The following is a 15,452-nucleotide window of genomic DNA, read 5'->3' as shown; positions in this document are numbered from 1 at the left end:
CGATACCCACCAGTTTTCTATTATAATATATTTTAGGCTCACGCCGGCCGAGTTTCACGTGCCCCGAATCGAGGACCCTCGAAACTCCGATCCGCGATAACCGTCGGCCGAAAAACGAAGAAAAGTCGCTACCGAAACGGCCACAGTCGTCTCCGTCCTCGTCCGAACAATTGTCATCTGGAGCGTGAACGCGTAACGAAGGACCATTTTTCGAAAGGGATTGCTTTTTTCGAAAGGGACGAAACGAGGACCGAAAGGTGCTACGGGACCCGGAACATCTGCCTCAGCTGGTCGCATTCGTGCATCTCGTGCGGCACGTTCCCCGGGCTTCTTCCTTCTTCGTCCGCTCGTCCTTTTTTTTGTTTTTTTTTTATTCTGTTTCTTTTCTTTATCTCGCATCCTCGGGAGCACATGTTCGCCCGGATCGCACCTGGCGAAGGATTTTCGTGCAGAGGAACGCGTCCGGAACGATCGGCGTCGTCGCGATGGAGAATGAATAAAATTGGAGAAAAAAAAAGAAGCTCGATCGCCGCGAGCAGATGTTTTGGATGAGGTGGTCCGCTGCACCTGTGTCCCGATCATCATGCGGAGGTGTATGTACACAATGGAATTCCGGTAACTCGGGGCGATGGAAGGGACGAAAGGAGACGAACCGATAACTCCGATAAACCGTTTCAAGGTCGCCACAGTTAGCCGGAAGATCGCTCGGTAATTAAGTGTTGCGAGAAATTCGAGTGAAAAGTGAATGGTAAACGGCAGTTAACGGACGCTAAATTAAGCTAACGATTCTCTGCTCGGAATTCAATTTGTGACTCTTAATTCAATACGGCGTTGAGAAGCGGCAGTTACGAGCGGCGTTATTAGCGTCATCATTATATTCGAAATATACGTTGCGATGACGAATTTTGCGTCGCAACGGAAAAATCGCTTCGCAAACCTTCGGAGAAAACGATCGCGAGGAGGGCAGGCGAGCCGGAATTTGCCTGGCCGGGTTCGGAAACCTTCGAAACTCGCCGACAACCAGAACTACCTCAGGTCAGGTAATCCTCTTAGGACGGTCCCGTAAAGAGCACAATGGAACGGTCCTTTAAACCTTTAAAGGTCCCGCCGGTCTCTACCGAGGAAAGTAAACGATCCGACGATCTCTGCACAGATTTTGAAATTTATGAATACGCCGCCCGGCGACCCTCCGAGAATTTCCGTTGGCTCCTTATTCCCTCTCCCTTTTATTCGATACTCTTCTTCTTCTTCTTCTTCTTCTTCTTATTCTCCTCCACTTTTCACCGAGTCTGTTTTTCCGGGCTAGGCGTCCCGCACGCGAGGGCCCTCGGCCATGCGGTAATCTTTTCCTCGCAGTCCGCCATAAATAATTATTTATTTATTTTTTTCTCTTTTTTTTTAAACCACAACCTGTATCATCTTTTCGAGGCTTCGGAAAACTACGACGATTCCACGTCGTGTCCGTGTTTCTAAAAAAACATTCACCGAGTCCTGCGAGCCTCCGTGACGTTTCCGTCGCGGCGTCGAAAAAAAAAAAAAACGAGGCGGCAAAAAAGGTGACGCGCGATACGTTCTTAGGATAATAAAAATTGAACGTCGTCGTAGAATCGAGCGTAGAGACCAGGGGAGTCCCTTACGGTGAGCGCGACTCGCGCGATGCTTCCGTGAGCGGTGGGCATCGAAAACATCTGCCGCCGCCTGGCACGCAGCACGTGTCCACCGCGTTCCGCCCGCCCCCTCTTACGAACCAAGAGGATCCGACGCACGGCGGTGGAAGTCGATGCAGAAGTGAGTCATCACGTCGTAGCGGCACACGCGCCAACGATAACCAGACGATCTCGGGGCAGCCGAAAGAAGGAGCCGCGAGGCACTCGACCCCCGGCCCGGTCGTCCCTCAGGAGCGAGGGAGGAGGAAAGAAAAAAGGAGAAGCAGCAGTCCCCGCGTGTCGTAAACCGAAATAGGTCGGCGGTTAAAATATTTATTCGTAATTCGTAAACTCGTTAAGAGTTGAAAACTCCTGGAACGGGCTTCCGGTACTTCGAGATCGGACGACCCGACCAGAGAATCCCGCGATCTGCCTTTCGTCTCGGATCCTCCGTTTCCACGGAAGCTCGAGTATCTCGAGCCCCGGTAAACGATTCGTTGTTTCATCGAAGGGTTAGCAAGAAAAAACTTTGACGAATACCACGAACGGAGGAGTATCGTCGGATACTCGAGGCGAGGCACTCGCCGACTCTCGAGACAAACCCTCAGACTATGCGACTTGACGTTTGGAGAGGTTCACCGGGCACTTGGACACGCGCGTCGGAAGCCAAACGGTATCCGCGTTTCGTGTTTCGTTCGGTTTTCGATTCCGCACCTGTTTTTTTTTTTTTCTTCCACCTCATTTTTATCCGTCGTCCTTCGCGATCCCAGGTAACACCGGGGACCGAGAGATGACCGTCAAGTGTAAACGGATGCGGGGACATCTGCGCCGCAATTAATAGGGACGTCAGGATTCTCTTCCTGGACAGGAAGAGGTCGGCTCGTGCCACGATCTTTTACCGGAAGCTTGGCCCGTGTACGGGTTTAAAAATGACCGAAGAAAAAATTTTTCGTCGATAAACGGAAAACGAAACAACAACAACAACGACTCTTCGAAAACGCGATCTGTGAACCGTCGACTTTGCGATCCGGTCGTGGCACGCATCCGCCATTCCGATGGCACCGGTTCCGACGACCGACTCGAATTTTTATCGGCTCGTCGTTAAACTGGTACGAACGCCTTTTGCCCAACGACCTCGAACCAGCTTTCCTCACCGAATCGTGCCGAGTCGGCGAGCTCTTCGTGAAAAGGTTAACCGGATCGTCGTCCGTGCGTGAAGAAATCGACGAAGTTGGCTTAGGTTAGGAGCGAACGACGGATAATTGTGGAATCACAAATTTGCCGAGGAGATCAATTTCCGGAGATCGCGCGGCGGTTCCGCAGGGGCGTTGCTTTTGTTCCACTGGCACAAATGCCACGGATTCCGCCTACTCCGCGGTGGTCGGAAACCACCGGTCCTTTCTCCGGTCGATTCGGTGAACGAACTAATTCATTGAACAAAGTAATGGCACACGACGTATCGACGTCGGGGACACGTGTCCTGCGCCGGATGGGAGAGTCGGTCGTCTGGAAAACCGGAGGCTGCTCCGTGACTCGGAGGGAGGGAGGGCAGGGGGGGAAAATTGGCGGCTATCGATGGAAAGGAAAACTCGGGCGCAACAATTTATCGATGAAAGTTCGCGCGATACGTTATTAGCGTTTGAATCGCAGCCGGAAACCAGTTCCGACGCCCGATGGGAGGGATTAAAAGTGGCGAGAAATTGACGGGAAAAACGCGTCACTCTCGAGCCGTCGAACCGGAGCGTTCGAATGGTCGGTTGTTTTCCTAGTAACCTTAAAGTCTGGCCGGCAAAACTACCGTTCGTCGCGACTGGCCGACCGACGACAACCGGCGCGTCCAGTTTTTCACGAACTGAATTAAAACTGTCAGGTCGCGAGGACAAAACACACCGCTTTACGCGCTCCGGAACACGTTTGCTCGTATTGTCGAGCGTCCGACAAAGCGCCGGCCGGACGAAGGCCGGAAATACATGAAGTACCGATATTTCAAAATGGAGGCGCCCCGCACGTGCTCCCGATCATCGGGAGGCGGTTAGGCAGGTAAGTCCGCGCGTTAAAATGTTCCAGTTCTTGGTTTTCTGATGACCGCACTCTGTTTAAGGCTCCGTTTCAATAATGGCCAGATATTATACGAGCCGGCAAAAGAAACCTCGGTGAAATTGAGTCGGCGGTGGGGGGGGAGAAAAAACTAACCTGGCGTTAAAGTAGAGGAGATTGACCGACGGCAAGGAAAAAAAAATTTATAGCCATTATCGCTCCTGGGCAAGGATTTACGAAACAGCCGGTGTCACGTCCCCCATGCCGGGAATCTCAAGGTCGAACGAAGGACGGTTCTTTGATCTGGTTATTCGGAATCGCAGATTTTTTTCACGTGCCTGCAAAATTGTCCAAGGGATGGTCGGAGGTTCGGGGTGCAAAGGGAGGTCGCGATGAAGGGTTTTGCGAAAGATCCGGGCGTCAAATCTGACGGACGGGTGAGATCGTTATCGGAAATTGTTAAAGCAGAAAGCATTAACATCCAGGCTACTATTATAAGGAGTGGCACGATGAGGCTCGGCAAACGCTCGCCTGGTAATTATCATTAAGAAATTATAAGAACCGTTGATTGCCATTAAAAGCAGGCAAAGATCCTGCTTGAAATAATTTACTTAGTAACCGTGAAGCTCGACCGTTTTATAAATACCACGATTATTACAGTTAAGACTCATAGTCCGTAATTGGTAAACGCTATTCTGTTCCGTGTGCCATGAGTTTTCCCAGCTCCCCGCGAGACCGAAATTTCGCTAAAAACTCGCAAAAATCGGAACCCAGTCCGTCCGCGACGACGAAAATCGGTAAACATAACCAACGCCCACTCGCGCCGCTCTGGTTTACGGTGTCAACAACACCGTTGCAGATGTGTTTTGCTTCGGTAGCACTATAAAATATAATGATCGCGGTACCGCTCGGTGTCCGTACTCTGGAACCTTTCATCGATTCGTTTTATTATTGTTTTTTTTTTTATTCTCTCTCCTCTCCGCCGAGGTGAACCGAGCGAGCGGCGGCGGTGGCGGCGACGGCGGTGATACACGGTCACGTTCTGAAATTGATCGTCCGTACCGCTCGTGCGACGGACATGTGGCAGTGACACCAGACAAAATTGTAACTTCCCGCGTATCCCATTTCCGTTTGAGGCCAACGTGCGAGTCGCCGTTGGAGTAAAACCGAAGTAGCAGCGATTTTCCGCTACGAGCGAATCGGTAGACACCGGAGGCGAGGCATCCTTCGGAAAAATTATCGCGAAGCGAGTGAATTTAGCGCAGCGTTTTTTCAGCGACCGTATAGGGCGATGACGCGTTACGTAACGCGGAGTCAACAGGCGCTGTTGCTGCGACGGCGACGCTAATAATCATGGTAAAGAGTGAACGTTTGTATCACCGAGTTTCTGTACCGATCTCCAAGGTTTCTTTCACCGAGTTACCCTGAAGCTCAGGGACGCCGATGCCAGCGTTTACATGCACCGCGCAGAGCAGCGCGAGAGGCAGAATTCAAGTAAATCGAATAAAATTAAAAGCAAATCCGTTCTACCCGCAGCTTTTGCTGCCCAGTCATTGAATAACCTCAAACTCAAAGAGCCGTTACGTTCTAACGAACACCCGACGCTCTCTTCTGTGTGTGTGTGTGCTCAGTTAATTACACTTCGTTACTACTAAACCAATTTCTTCTTTTGTAACAAACAATCGCGGATCTGGTTACAGGCGGCGGGAGGAGGGGCGGGGGGGGGGGGGGGGATCTGAAACGACGTTGAATTACGTAACCTAAAAACATGAGTCAAGACTTTTATTTATATAAAACTACGTGCGTCGTAGTCCAAAAAAAAAAAAAAACCGTCGACGAGGAAAGAGTAGTATCGCGAATGCATAAATTATTATTCACATCATTATTGAAATTCGAAAGGAACTTCGGTCGTTTCGCTACACAGTCGAGAAAGGTAAATTTTGGATGTGTAGATCGAACTCGGATGGATCCGTCCAACATTTTTCCTCGAGTAGAAAAACTTTTGGCCGATCGTTAATCGGTATCGTCGATCGATTGAGGGGAATTCGTTTCACTCCGTAACGAATGTTTACTTCGAAACGTTCGTTTAACGAGTCCAATTATTATTTTAATTGAGTGTCTCTCTCTCTCTCTCTCTATCGCAGATGTGGAATATGACGAACGTTACGAACCCATGTAAGGATTTACAAGAGTCGTATCTATAGTCACGGCTCGAAACACGGTTTGTTATTCGAGTCAACGCTTCAGTTTTCTACATACGAATACCGGCCAACGTTCGTAACTCGACGTACGCGCAGGTGATGAGTACGTACGTACCCACTGTACTCTTCGTTCGACGATGACGAAAAAAATTAAACAAAAAGACAAAAAAAAATAAACAAAACAAAACAAAACAAACAAATAAAACAAACAAATACAAAAAACAATGCGCCTAACGTACAACCTATTAGAGTATGCGTGTGCAACCTGGATTTATGTATTGCGCCAGTCAGTCAGTCAGTCAGTCGACATATGTGTATACGTTGAACTGCATACGCTACAAGCGTAACTGTACATTAACCATAAGTAAAGATAATCCTCTATGCATATTTCATATCCAACCGCAGAAAAAAAAAAAAAGAAATACAACAAACGCACACACACACGCTTATAAAAAAATTTCTCCATTTTTTTTTTTTTTGTTCTGTTCGTAGCTTCTCCTTCATTTTTACAGGTTAATATATTCCCGCAGCGTTTCGTTTCCGCGTGTAGAGTTTCATTCCTTTTTCGACGACATTTGATCTCTAAATCTCGTTACTGTATCAAGCGTACCAGATTTATAAATCTGTGACGTCGCTCGAGTGCGCGGAGAAAGAGAAAGAGAGGAGAGAAAAAAATTGAAGAACGAGACGATGGAAATACTGCGGGGGTAAAGCGGCGTGCGGACGCGTCAGACGCGAAATTCTTTCCGCCATTATCCTACCATCTGTGCCGCATCATCGTACATTTTTACAGCAGTTGGCATTCCTGGCGAATTTACGTAATGGCCGGTGGGTAATTGATGTTTGAATTGCACCGTATTCGAGAGATACCATTGAATATCAACGGACGTACGACGTCGGGCGACTCGGAGGAAAAACCCGTGTAAATAGTCTAGTCGATTTACGTTCCACGAGATTTGTGGATCGTTCGTTAACCCCTAACCTGACCTTTGACGATCGTAGTATCGAAAATGTGCGTCCAGCCGAACGCGAAAGACGGACGTCCGATACGCCCGCGAGATTTTCCGTCATCGAACTGATTTGGGAAACGTGTCGAACCGAATTCGCTCGAATTTATTCCCTATAACGAAGGTTAGGTTAGGTGAAAATTATGTAATACCGATGCATGAAGGCCGTGGGCGTCGAGTATCCCAGCTGAAGTCTGGACCTGACGACTCTCTCCTGAACCGTCACTACTCTGGTGGTTCTTGAACTTTGGTGAACTTTCGTCGTGCGAACCATTTGATGATAATGATGATTCTGACCACATCCAGTTGGTCTTCTGTCGCGTTGTTCGACCACAGAAGCACCGAACATCGTTAGACGTTCGTTGATATCGCCACTGTTTTATTTTCACCACGGTCAATAATGTTCGAAGGAAATTTTCCCTTCGCACATTTTTAGGGATCCATCGCAATTTTATCGATTACTTTTTATTTTTTTGTTGTTGTTTTTTTTGTTTTTGTTTTTTTGTTTTTTATCTTTGGCAAAACTTCACTCGTACACACACTCCTTTTAACGATCAGACGACACAATTAGTCCGATGTTTCTGTATACCCTGGGGATCGGCGATGATGAATATTTATTTATCCGAACGACCGAGATGTTTTTTATTTATTTTATTGACGTGTACATGTAGTCGAGCGAGTTTTACACGACGAGTGGACTTCTTCTGTCGCCGTTTTCTCATGCAGTTCCACGCGACATTATATACATATAATTCCGATAGTGGCGAATTCGTGCCAGTTTTTTTTTTTCTTTTTTTTTGAAATTCAAAGACGAAATATACGTATACACGCGTGTAATTTTCGTTGCCGTCTCACGGGTTATCCGCACGGCTTAATGGAGTAAGGTTGTTGTCACACGTTTCATATGTGAAACTGGGTCGACTCGCACGATTTCCAGTTGTCAGTACGGTCGAGTTAAGTTGAAGGCCAGTCAAGGTATGTTAACTGGGGTCAACCGGTGCCAATTTACTTTCGAAATTAAAACCTGCAAAGCAACGGGATATTCTAATAAATAAATAAATAAGGCTCACGTCGCACGCGTTCCACCGAAAATCATCTATTCGCCAACCGCGAACGACCGCAACATCTTTCGCGCTTTTTTATCCCTCCGTTCAGAAAAAAAAAAAAAGATCTTCGAATTAGAAGAAAAAAAAAAAATTACCGATCGAGTAGCGCGGCTACTCCATCGTTTGAACCATCGGAAGCCAGAGTTGCGGTGTTCGGTTGATGGAAAAAATGCAAATTTTTCGTATTTTCGATCCCAAGAATGGAGGAAAATTCGAAGAGGATAGAAAAAAGGAAAAACGAGTTTTTTTTGACAAGGTGACGACGAACGGCACGGTCGGCGATTAGATTAAGTAGTCGACCACCTTCACTCGCGAGGTTGCGTCGTTAATCGCGATGTAAACTACGAAACGAATAACCGAGGAAGAAACAAAAGTGAGGAGAAGAAAAAAAATATGAAATAAATAAAACAATTCCGTCGCTCTCGGGACGTCCGTGCGTTACGTCCGTTTCTTTTTCCGAGCGCATGTTGCGTTGCGTTGGGTACGTGCGCAAATCGCGTAAATTCGAAGTAGAAACGAAACGGCGTCGTTTTCGCAATTTGTATACCGTATAAGCGAATAATACCACCGGATCGCGAGAGATCACCGCATGACACCGTCGTCCCCACAAACAAACTCAACACTACCGCGCGGTGTTTTAGTCGGAGTTTTGCGAGGCGACTTGGTCAACCGGACGGACGGTGGGGTCTGTGGGAGAGGAGACGGTGGGTGTCGGGTGGCCGCGATATGGGGGGGCAATCAAACGGGCTAGTTCGGTGGGGAGTTGACCTCCCACTATCGATAAAACTTGCCTCCGTATCTATTGTCTGGATTCATTTAAATACGTCCTTCAACTTGGCGTGTAAAATTCGCGACGGGGGGGTGGGAACTGTGCCGGGGGCGGAGGGGGTCGGGGGCACCGCGAGTTTATAAATAACATCATCCGTTTAGTTTTATAAGACTAAGCCCTCCGCGTGTTGTTTGTTGTGCTATTTTTCGTTCCTTTTAACATCGAAGCACCTCGCGTTCTTCGTGTTTTTTCCTTTTTTCTTTTTCTTTTTTTTTCTTTTTTTTATTTCTTCCTCTTTTTTTTTCAACTAAAAACCGGAACGAAACTTTCTTACACAACATTAGCCCACTTGAATTTTCACCGACAATTAATAACATTCCTCCTCCGTCCGTTCCGTGCCTCCGAATTAATTAACGACATTTCGAGTGGATTCAAAATTGATCGCATACCTGGTGACTCTGCGGAGGAAATAAAAATGAAAAAGAAAAAGAAGAAGTAGAAATAAAAAAGAAAGAAAAAAAAAAACCACAACGAATCTCTTTGAGCATTGACCTGAATTGATAAAGAGTTCGAATCCGTAGGTAGAGTCGGATCTTTTTTTATCCGGTGTGTACCGACCGCTACCAACAATGACCTGGTATCGATTCGATCGAGTGGGGGGTAAAAGAAAAAAAAATCACGAAGCCCCGCTAAGCTTGGCTTTCGGTCGATGGACTGACCTTGCCGGATGCTGCCACCCGCTACAATGTAATTAAGATTCCGTTTTTCCTTTTTTCCTCATCATTTCATTTTTCGAAATTTACTCCGAACAATATTTCGAAGTTTCGAAGATCTCATCTGTTTTTCGTTTGTTGTACAATTTCGAAGAGCAGAGGAGAAATGGGTGGAATTTTTATTTTCCGACTCGGAGGTGGAAGTCGATTTTTCATTTGACCTTCCTTTTCCCGGTTCGAGGTACGCGTATCGGAAATTGATTTCACGGTGTCCGAAAGTCCCTTGTTTCAGATACGCTGGTGAAACTTTCAACTTTCAACTTTTGCCGGGATATTATCGTTGACTCGTGAACTTTTGATCGAGCTCAACTTTTTCCAGAAGGTCTACGCGGGTTCCCCGGAGTCACGTAGGTAATGTATATATACACGGTGTAACCGTATGTGTTCACGTTCGACGTGCTAAGAACCGCTTGACCCAGTAATCCTTGAATAGAAACTGCTAGACCAAGTAAGTAAGTAGAGGACGGGGTTTCCCGCGGAGTGAAAAGTGCCATTACTACGACGTCGCCGCCGCCACCGCCCTGCCGCCCGTCGCTCCGACGGACTCGCTGAGGAAACGACGAAAAACAAAAAAAAACAAAAAAACAAACGCAAGGGCGAGAAAAAAAATCCGCAACGCCCGACGCTCGCTCGTTACGCGCCACGGAACGAATAGACGGCCAGATCGGAAGTGCACGGGGAACAACGGAGCCGCGGGACGACTACGTAGTTACGACGGCGCACTTTGATCCCTGCAGATGTCGCCCCGCCCCCCCTGACACGAAGCCTTTCAACTTTCCCGCTGTGAGGAGTACGCGTGTAATTTCGCGACCCTTGACACACACACACGCGGTGTATCGCCTCCCCGCGTTTATTTCCAAAGCCTTTCCCTCGCCAATTGGGAATCTCGAAGCCGCCGACGGGTTTCGGATACGTGCCGAACCGGATAAAGGAGGGTAAGAACGATGATGAAAAAAAATGTCGAAAAGTGGGAGGGGGGGGCGTCTCGTTATCGCGAGTCGTAGGAGATTCGCGAGGCGACGCGTCGCGCCGCGTGTCCCATTGTTCTCAATTTGGAACAATCGATATTTTCTATACATCCATTGCCGAAATTAGATCGTTAAGTTGCGTTTTTATCGCCGACGCGCAACAACTGCGAACGCGGTGGTACGAGGGCGAATCGAGGTCACCGATGCCGACGATCGAGAGGAAGACGCCTCGATTACATCGTTCGTGCGCGAAGAGTAAAGAACTGACGATAAAAGCGCGGATTGGCCGTGCGTTATCGGGACGACCGTTGGCACGAAAAAATCGAACGGATCGTGGCTCCGATCGGACTCTCTAATCGCGACTCCGTACCGTTTGGGGAAATTATGAAGCGCCGTTGAACTTCGTGCGGAGGATAAAAAAAATGAAGAAGAAAAAAAAAAAAGAAGGGGGGAAACAAACGGGGCGACGATGAAAACGTATTCTACATTTTTAAACGGCGGTTGTTCGACGACGATGACGACGACGACTAGGAGAAACTATACTAATTTTAGTATGTCCATCCTACGCGTTTCGATTAAGGATTTGCAAGTATAAATTTTAAACGTCATATCGCCTCGTTGTTGACCGTGGGCAGCAACGGCGACCTACGCCGTCGTCGAGCTAACGGGGATTATTTAGAAAATTTTATATTGCTCACATCCTGCGGACCGCGTCAATATTTATATAAATATATAAATATACATCATATGCAGATGTCGCGTTCGCGCGAAGATGTACTCGAAAATCCCCGAACAACCGGATGTTCCTAATTCCGAGGGACCGGTTCGACCGGAATCTGATTCACCCGGAACACGACGGCCGATAACATCCGGAAACGCTCCGGAATTATTTGTTTCTTCGTCGAAACGAGACGAGGAAGTCGAGGCGCCGAAAATTTGGCCCTTTTCATCGGTGGCGGCGGGGGTCATTCAACGTTTCCCGCATAGAAAAACGAATCGCCTACTTCGGTCGGCGTGTCGCGTGTCGAAGAACCGCTCGTTGTAAGTGTCGAACGTGTTTGTTATGCCGTTCGTATATCTGGCACAACCGACGATATAGCGGTGGACGAGTTGATTCGGAGTTTCAAACTCGGAATAAATAACGAGTACGGGGGGTCATCGTCGTCGATCGACCGATTGATTGATTTTCGTGCGGCTGACGCGCGTCCGGGCTCAGTGATTGGCCGGACGGGCGAAGAGACGCCTTTTTTTTTTGGCTAATTTGGCTGATTTTTAATCGTTCTTTCAATTTTTTGAAAAATTCGCGCGAACGAAGGAACGTCGCGAACGGTAATGAGAAATAATATATGAGGGTCGAGTCGGTGCCCGTTATCTGCTTTTGCCCGGAGGCCCGCGATACACGTGTGTCTCCGTCTAACAGAGTCTGCCCGGTGTCGCCGTTACTCTATGTTAGAAAAGTAAAAGTTTACTATCCAGTGAAAGTTAACCACTAGTTAGACAAAGGCGTAGGCCGATACGCGTCTCTCACCGTCTCGACGTATTCGGGGGCAAAATTTTTCATTCATCAGGATCCGATAATAAAAATAATAACCGACCAATCCGGATCCTCAATGTCCGGAAATGGAAAAGTTTTCTTTGGTTATGTTTGGGAAATAATCGATCATGCGATCGATCGCCTAACGTCGTTGAAAACGACAATTTTCCGATGTCAGAATATGTAGAAAAATAGAGTCAGCACCGGTGACGATCATTTTTGACGCGTGCACATCGAACCCCAGATACGTCGACCGTAATGTCCAGTTCGATTAGGAATCGAGGAGATAAAAATCTCACCTCTGTTACCAGATGCGATTACGAAAGTGTGTTTTTCATTGACCTTTGAATCGCGGTGAACGTCGGCGGTAGCCGCGGGCAACGAAATCCGTCTTCTCATCTAATGGGACTCGACACATCCCGCGGTCTCAACGATTCGAAAGAAAAAAAAAAAACAAAAACCGATCGATCGATTATCCGATACCGAAATTACACCGTTTTACCTAGAAAAATCGTTTATTTCGAGAAAGTCGAAAACGCCGAACGGAGACCGCCAACGATCGGTGCCGTACGATCTCCGAGTCGGCCGGAAAATAACCGCGAAACAATTAAAACAATAAAATGCGGATCGTTGATCGAATTTTTATTACCGTGAGTCACGGGAGCCTTCGATCGGCCGCGCTCAATTGAATACAATAAGCCAGATCGGATCCAGACACCGGCAAACCTCAAGGGGGTATCGTTCGTTTAATCAGAGTCATTCGTTTGTTTCGAGAATTCATACAGGGAAAGCGCCGAGGTCACCTTTGTTGAAAAAAAAATTCCACAGAGTTCGCCGGTTTCGTTCGTAGACCGAAATCGTTTCAGCGGGTCGTACCGAAGTCGTACGAGGTCTTTTCGTCGGGCGAAGTTATCGTCGCGCACTAGTACTACATGCGGGTTATTCGAAAACACGGAGAACGTTGGATTTCGGGCGAGTAGTGACGCGTGCAATTCATCGTCGTAACGCGTTTTGCATAACCGTACGAGAAAGTTCCGGGCTAGTTTTCGTCGCCTGTCACTACGTCTATTTTGTTTCTCTCTCTTTCTTTTGTTTTTTTTTTTTCTTTTGTTTCGTTTCGTCGTCGTTGTTGTTGTTGTTGTTTTTTTTTTTTTTCCACCGCCAACTTTCCACAACGCCGTGCACGGAGCCGCGCGCTCGCCACTCCGACGGATCCAACGGATAAACGGCGATACACTTTTTTTTTTTTTTTTCCGACACAACGTTCACTTGCTACGAAACGCAAAAACTCACAACCGTGAGGTCAACGAATCCGAATGGCACCGTTCGCAGGACTATCGCGGATCGCCGACGACGATCTCGATCCTAGACAACCGGCTGATATATGTATGCCTGAAAAATCGTGATTCTAGAAATTTGCAAAATGCAAAATGCAAAATCCAAAATGCAAAATGCAAAATGCAAAATTGCAAACGACTACGGGATCACACGGTGATCGGTTTTTCAGCCTCTCAACGTCGCCCCGATGCAAAATCGATCGACCAAATGATCACGTCAATTACATATTTCGTAGATGGTAATTTGGATATTGACCGTTCAGATCGTTCGGAATCACCCACGAAACACACCTGGTACTTTTATCCTAAAAATATCACTCGTCGAACGGACTCGACTTGCACCTGTAAAACTGACGACCGCGAATCGATACGTTCTTTTTTTTTTTCTTTTTCAAATAAGTTCGTTAGTTAGCCACGGAAAACAACGAACGCGCGATTGCTAGAGGTTGATGGTTTCAGCATGACTGGATTCTCTGGTGTTGGTTTACCACTGCCGCACGACCTCAAACTCGACGTAGACCACGCTGAATCCCCTACTACTCCGCGACGTCTAGTTCGAAACACCGACTGGTCTTCACCGGTAACCCACCGGCGGCAGTCCGCGGCGGATCGGCACCGCCGGGCAAAAATAGTCGACGATTCCATGTGGAAAACGACTACTACTTCGTGTCATCGAATGTCACTAGCGATGCAACGAGTTACGGCAATTTTTGAACCGTCATTATTTTTTTTTTTTGTTTTTTTTTTTTTTGGGCGAAGGCTTTTTCTCTGCTTTCGGTTTCTAGAAAGAAAAACGGCGATCCGAATATTTCGGGGAATCGAGGGGGGGGGGGGGGGGGGGGGGGGGTCGTGTTTTCTTCGGGAATCTAGAGCTTCTCGAGCTGTGGGATGTACGCATAGATTTTTTAGTCCAGTTTTTAAAATAGACCAGATGATAGGGCTGGAAAATAGTGCGCTTCTGGTGTAGCGATGGGTAAGAAAAAGCTCGCGTGCTTTTTATTTCTGGAATAAATTTCCGACCAACGGTGTGGCCTAGCGTTCATCGAAACTTGGCGAGTCGCCAAAATTGTTGATTTCGTTAGAAGAATCGTATGAGAGCTTGTGGAGTAGTTTTGTTTTTTTTCTTTGTTTTTTTTTTTTTTTTTTTTGATCCCTCAACAAATCCCTTTGTAGAAGTTGAGAAATAGACTCGTGTACTCGTTTTCTTCTTTCTCGGGTACTCGGACGCTGTTCATTTTTTTTTTTTTTTTTTTTTCGATCAGTTTCAGGAAGAATCTGGCGTGAATTATTTCGCCAAATCTGGATTCCGGTTCGTGGAAAAGTGTCGAATCGGAAAGCGTGGAGTGTCGAAAGATCAGCCTTGAGAATTGTAAACAATTCGCCGTCGGTTCAGTTTTCGCGAGTTTTCGTCAGTCAGTCGCGAAACTGAATTTCCTAAATTCAGCCGACTTCTTCGGTCGACGTCCGTTGAGAATTTTTCCGAGCTCCGGTTTTCATAGTTGAGAAAATCCCGAGCGATCTCGGAACGTTTTCTACCGAAAAAATAGGGAAGTAGGAGAATCCAATTTGCCGCAATTTGGTTCCGGTCTAAATTTATTTTAATTTAAAACGGGCGTAGCCGGTTCATGCGGATGTTATTCGATTAAACCATAATACGCCGGTGAAACGAGAATATGACGCGGTACGAGCAGATTTTTAGTATTAGAATCAATATTAGTTCAGCGGTGGTTTTTGCTAAGCCGCTTATAGCCGGTGAAAAATTTCTTGAAGATATTCCGCGCGCGATTCTCCTTCCTTTTTCCTTTTTTTTCGGAGCAGAATTTTATCCGTCTCAAAAAAAAAAACAAAAAAAAAGCGGAAACGTAGGATGAGAAAATGAATAAACAAATATACCCGCACCTGACCCCGTTCCGACTACTTTCGTAGTGGATTAGATTGAAAAAAAAAAAAAAATCAACGTAATCCGGCCCATTTGTCTTTTATTTTCATTTTTTTATTCTCATTTTGTATCGTAAAACATCAGAAAAAGTTTACATCAATCAAACTCGCAGAGTTTTTTCAACTCTTGTTAAAA

The 15,452-nt window shown here is 46.8% G+C and overlaps 1 protein-coding gene across 8 annotated transcripts in view; it reads right to left on the bottom strand.

Annotated features, from left to right (window-relative positions):
• Positions 1-15,452, bottom strand: part of LOC105691688 (IQ motif and SEC7 domain-containing protein 1) — a 41,052-nt gene that overhangs the window by 7,808 nt on the left and 17,792 nt on the right. The window contains exons 1-2 of one of the 8 annotated variants that reach the window (XM_048655972.1): positions 13,635-14,078; positions 7,044-7,481 (exon numbers count right to left, since the gene is read on the bottom strand). The exons of 3 other annotated variants lie outside the window; for them this stretch is intronic. In XM_048655972.1, coding sequence (XP_048511929.1) covers positions 7,044-7,240 — 197 coding nt within the window. In that variant the 5' untranslated portion in view covers positions 7,241-7,481; positions 13,635-14,078. Of the gene's footprint in view, positions 1-7,043; positions 8,053-8,544; positions 10,064-13,634; positions 14,079-15,452 lie in introns of those variants that run through there. 4 more of the 8 variants (XM_048655973.1, XM_012410374.4, XM_012410382.4 and 1 more) reach the window with 4 other exon arrangements.

Source organism: Athalia rosae, chromosome 5, assembly GCF_917208135.1.
Source record: "Athalia rosae chromosome 5, iyAthRosa1.1, whole genome shotgun sequence".
NCBI lineage: Eukaryota > Metazoa > Arthropoda > Insecta > Hymenoptera > Athaliidae > Athalia > Athalia rosae.
This window is presented reverse-complemented; position numbering and strand designations above follow the sequence as displayed.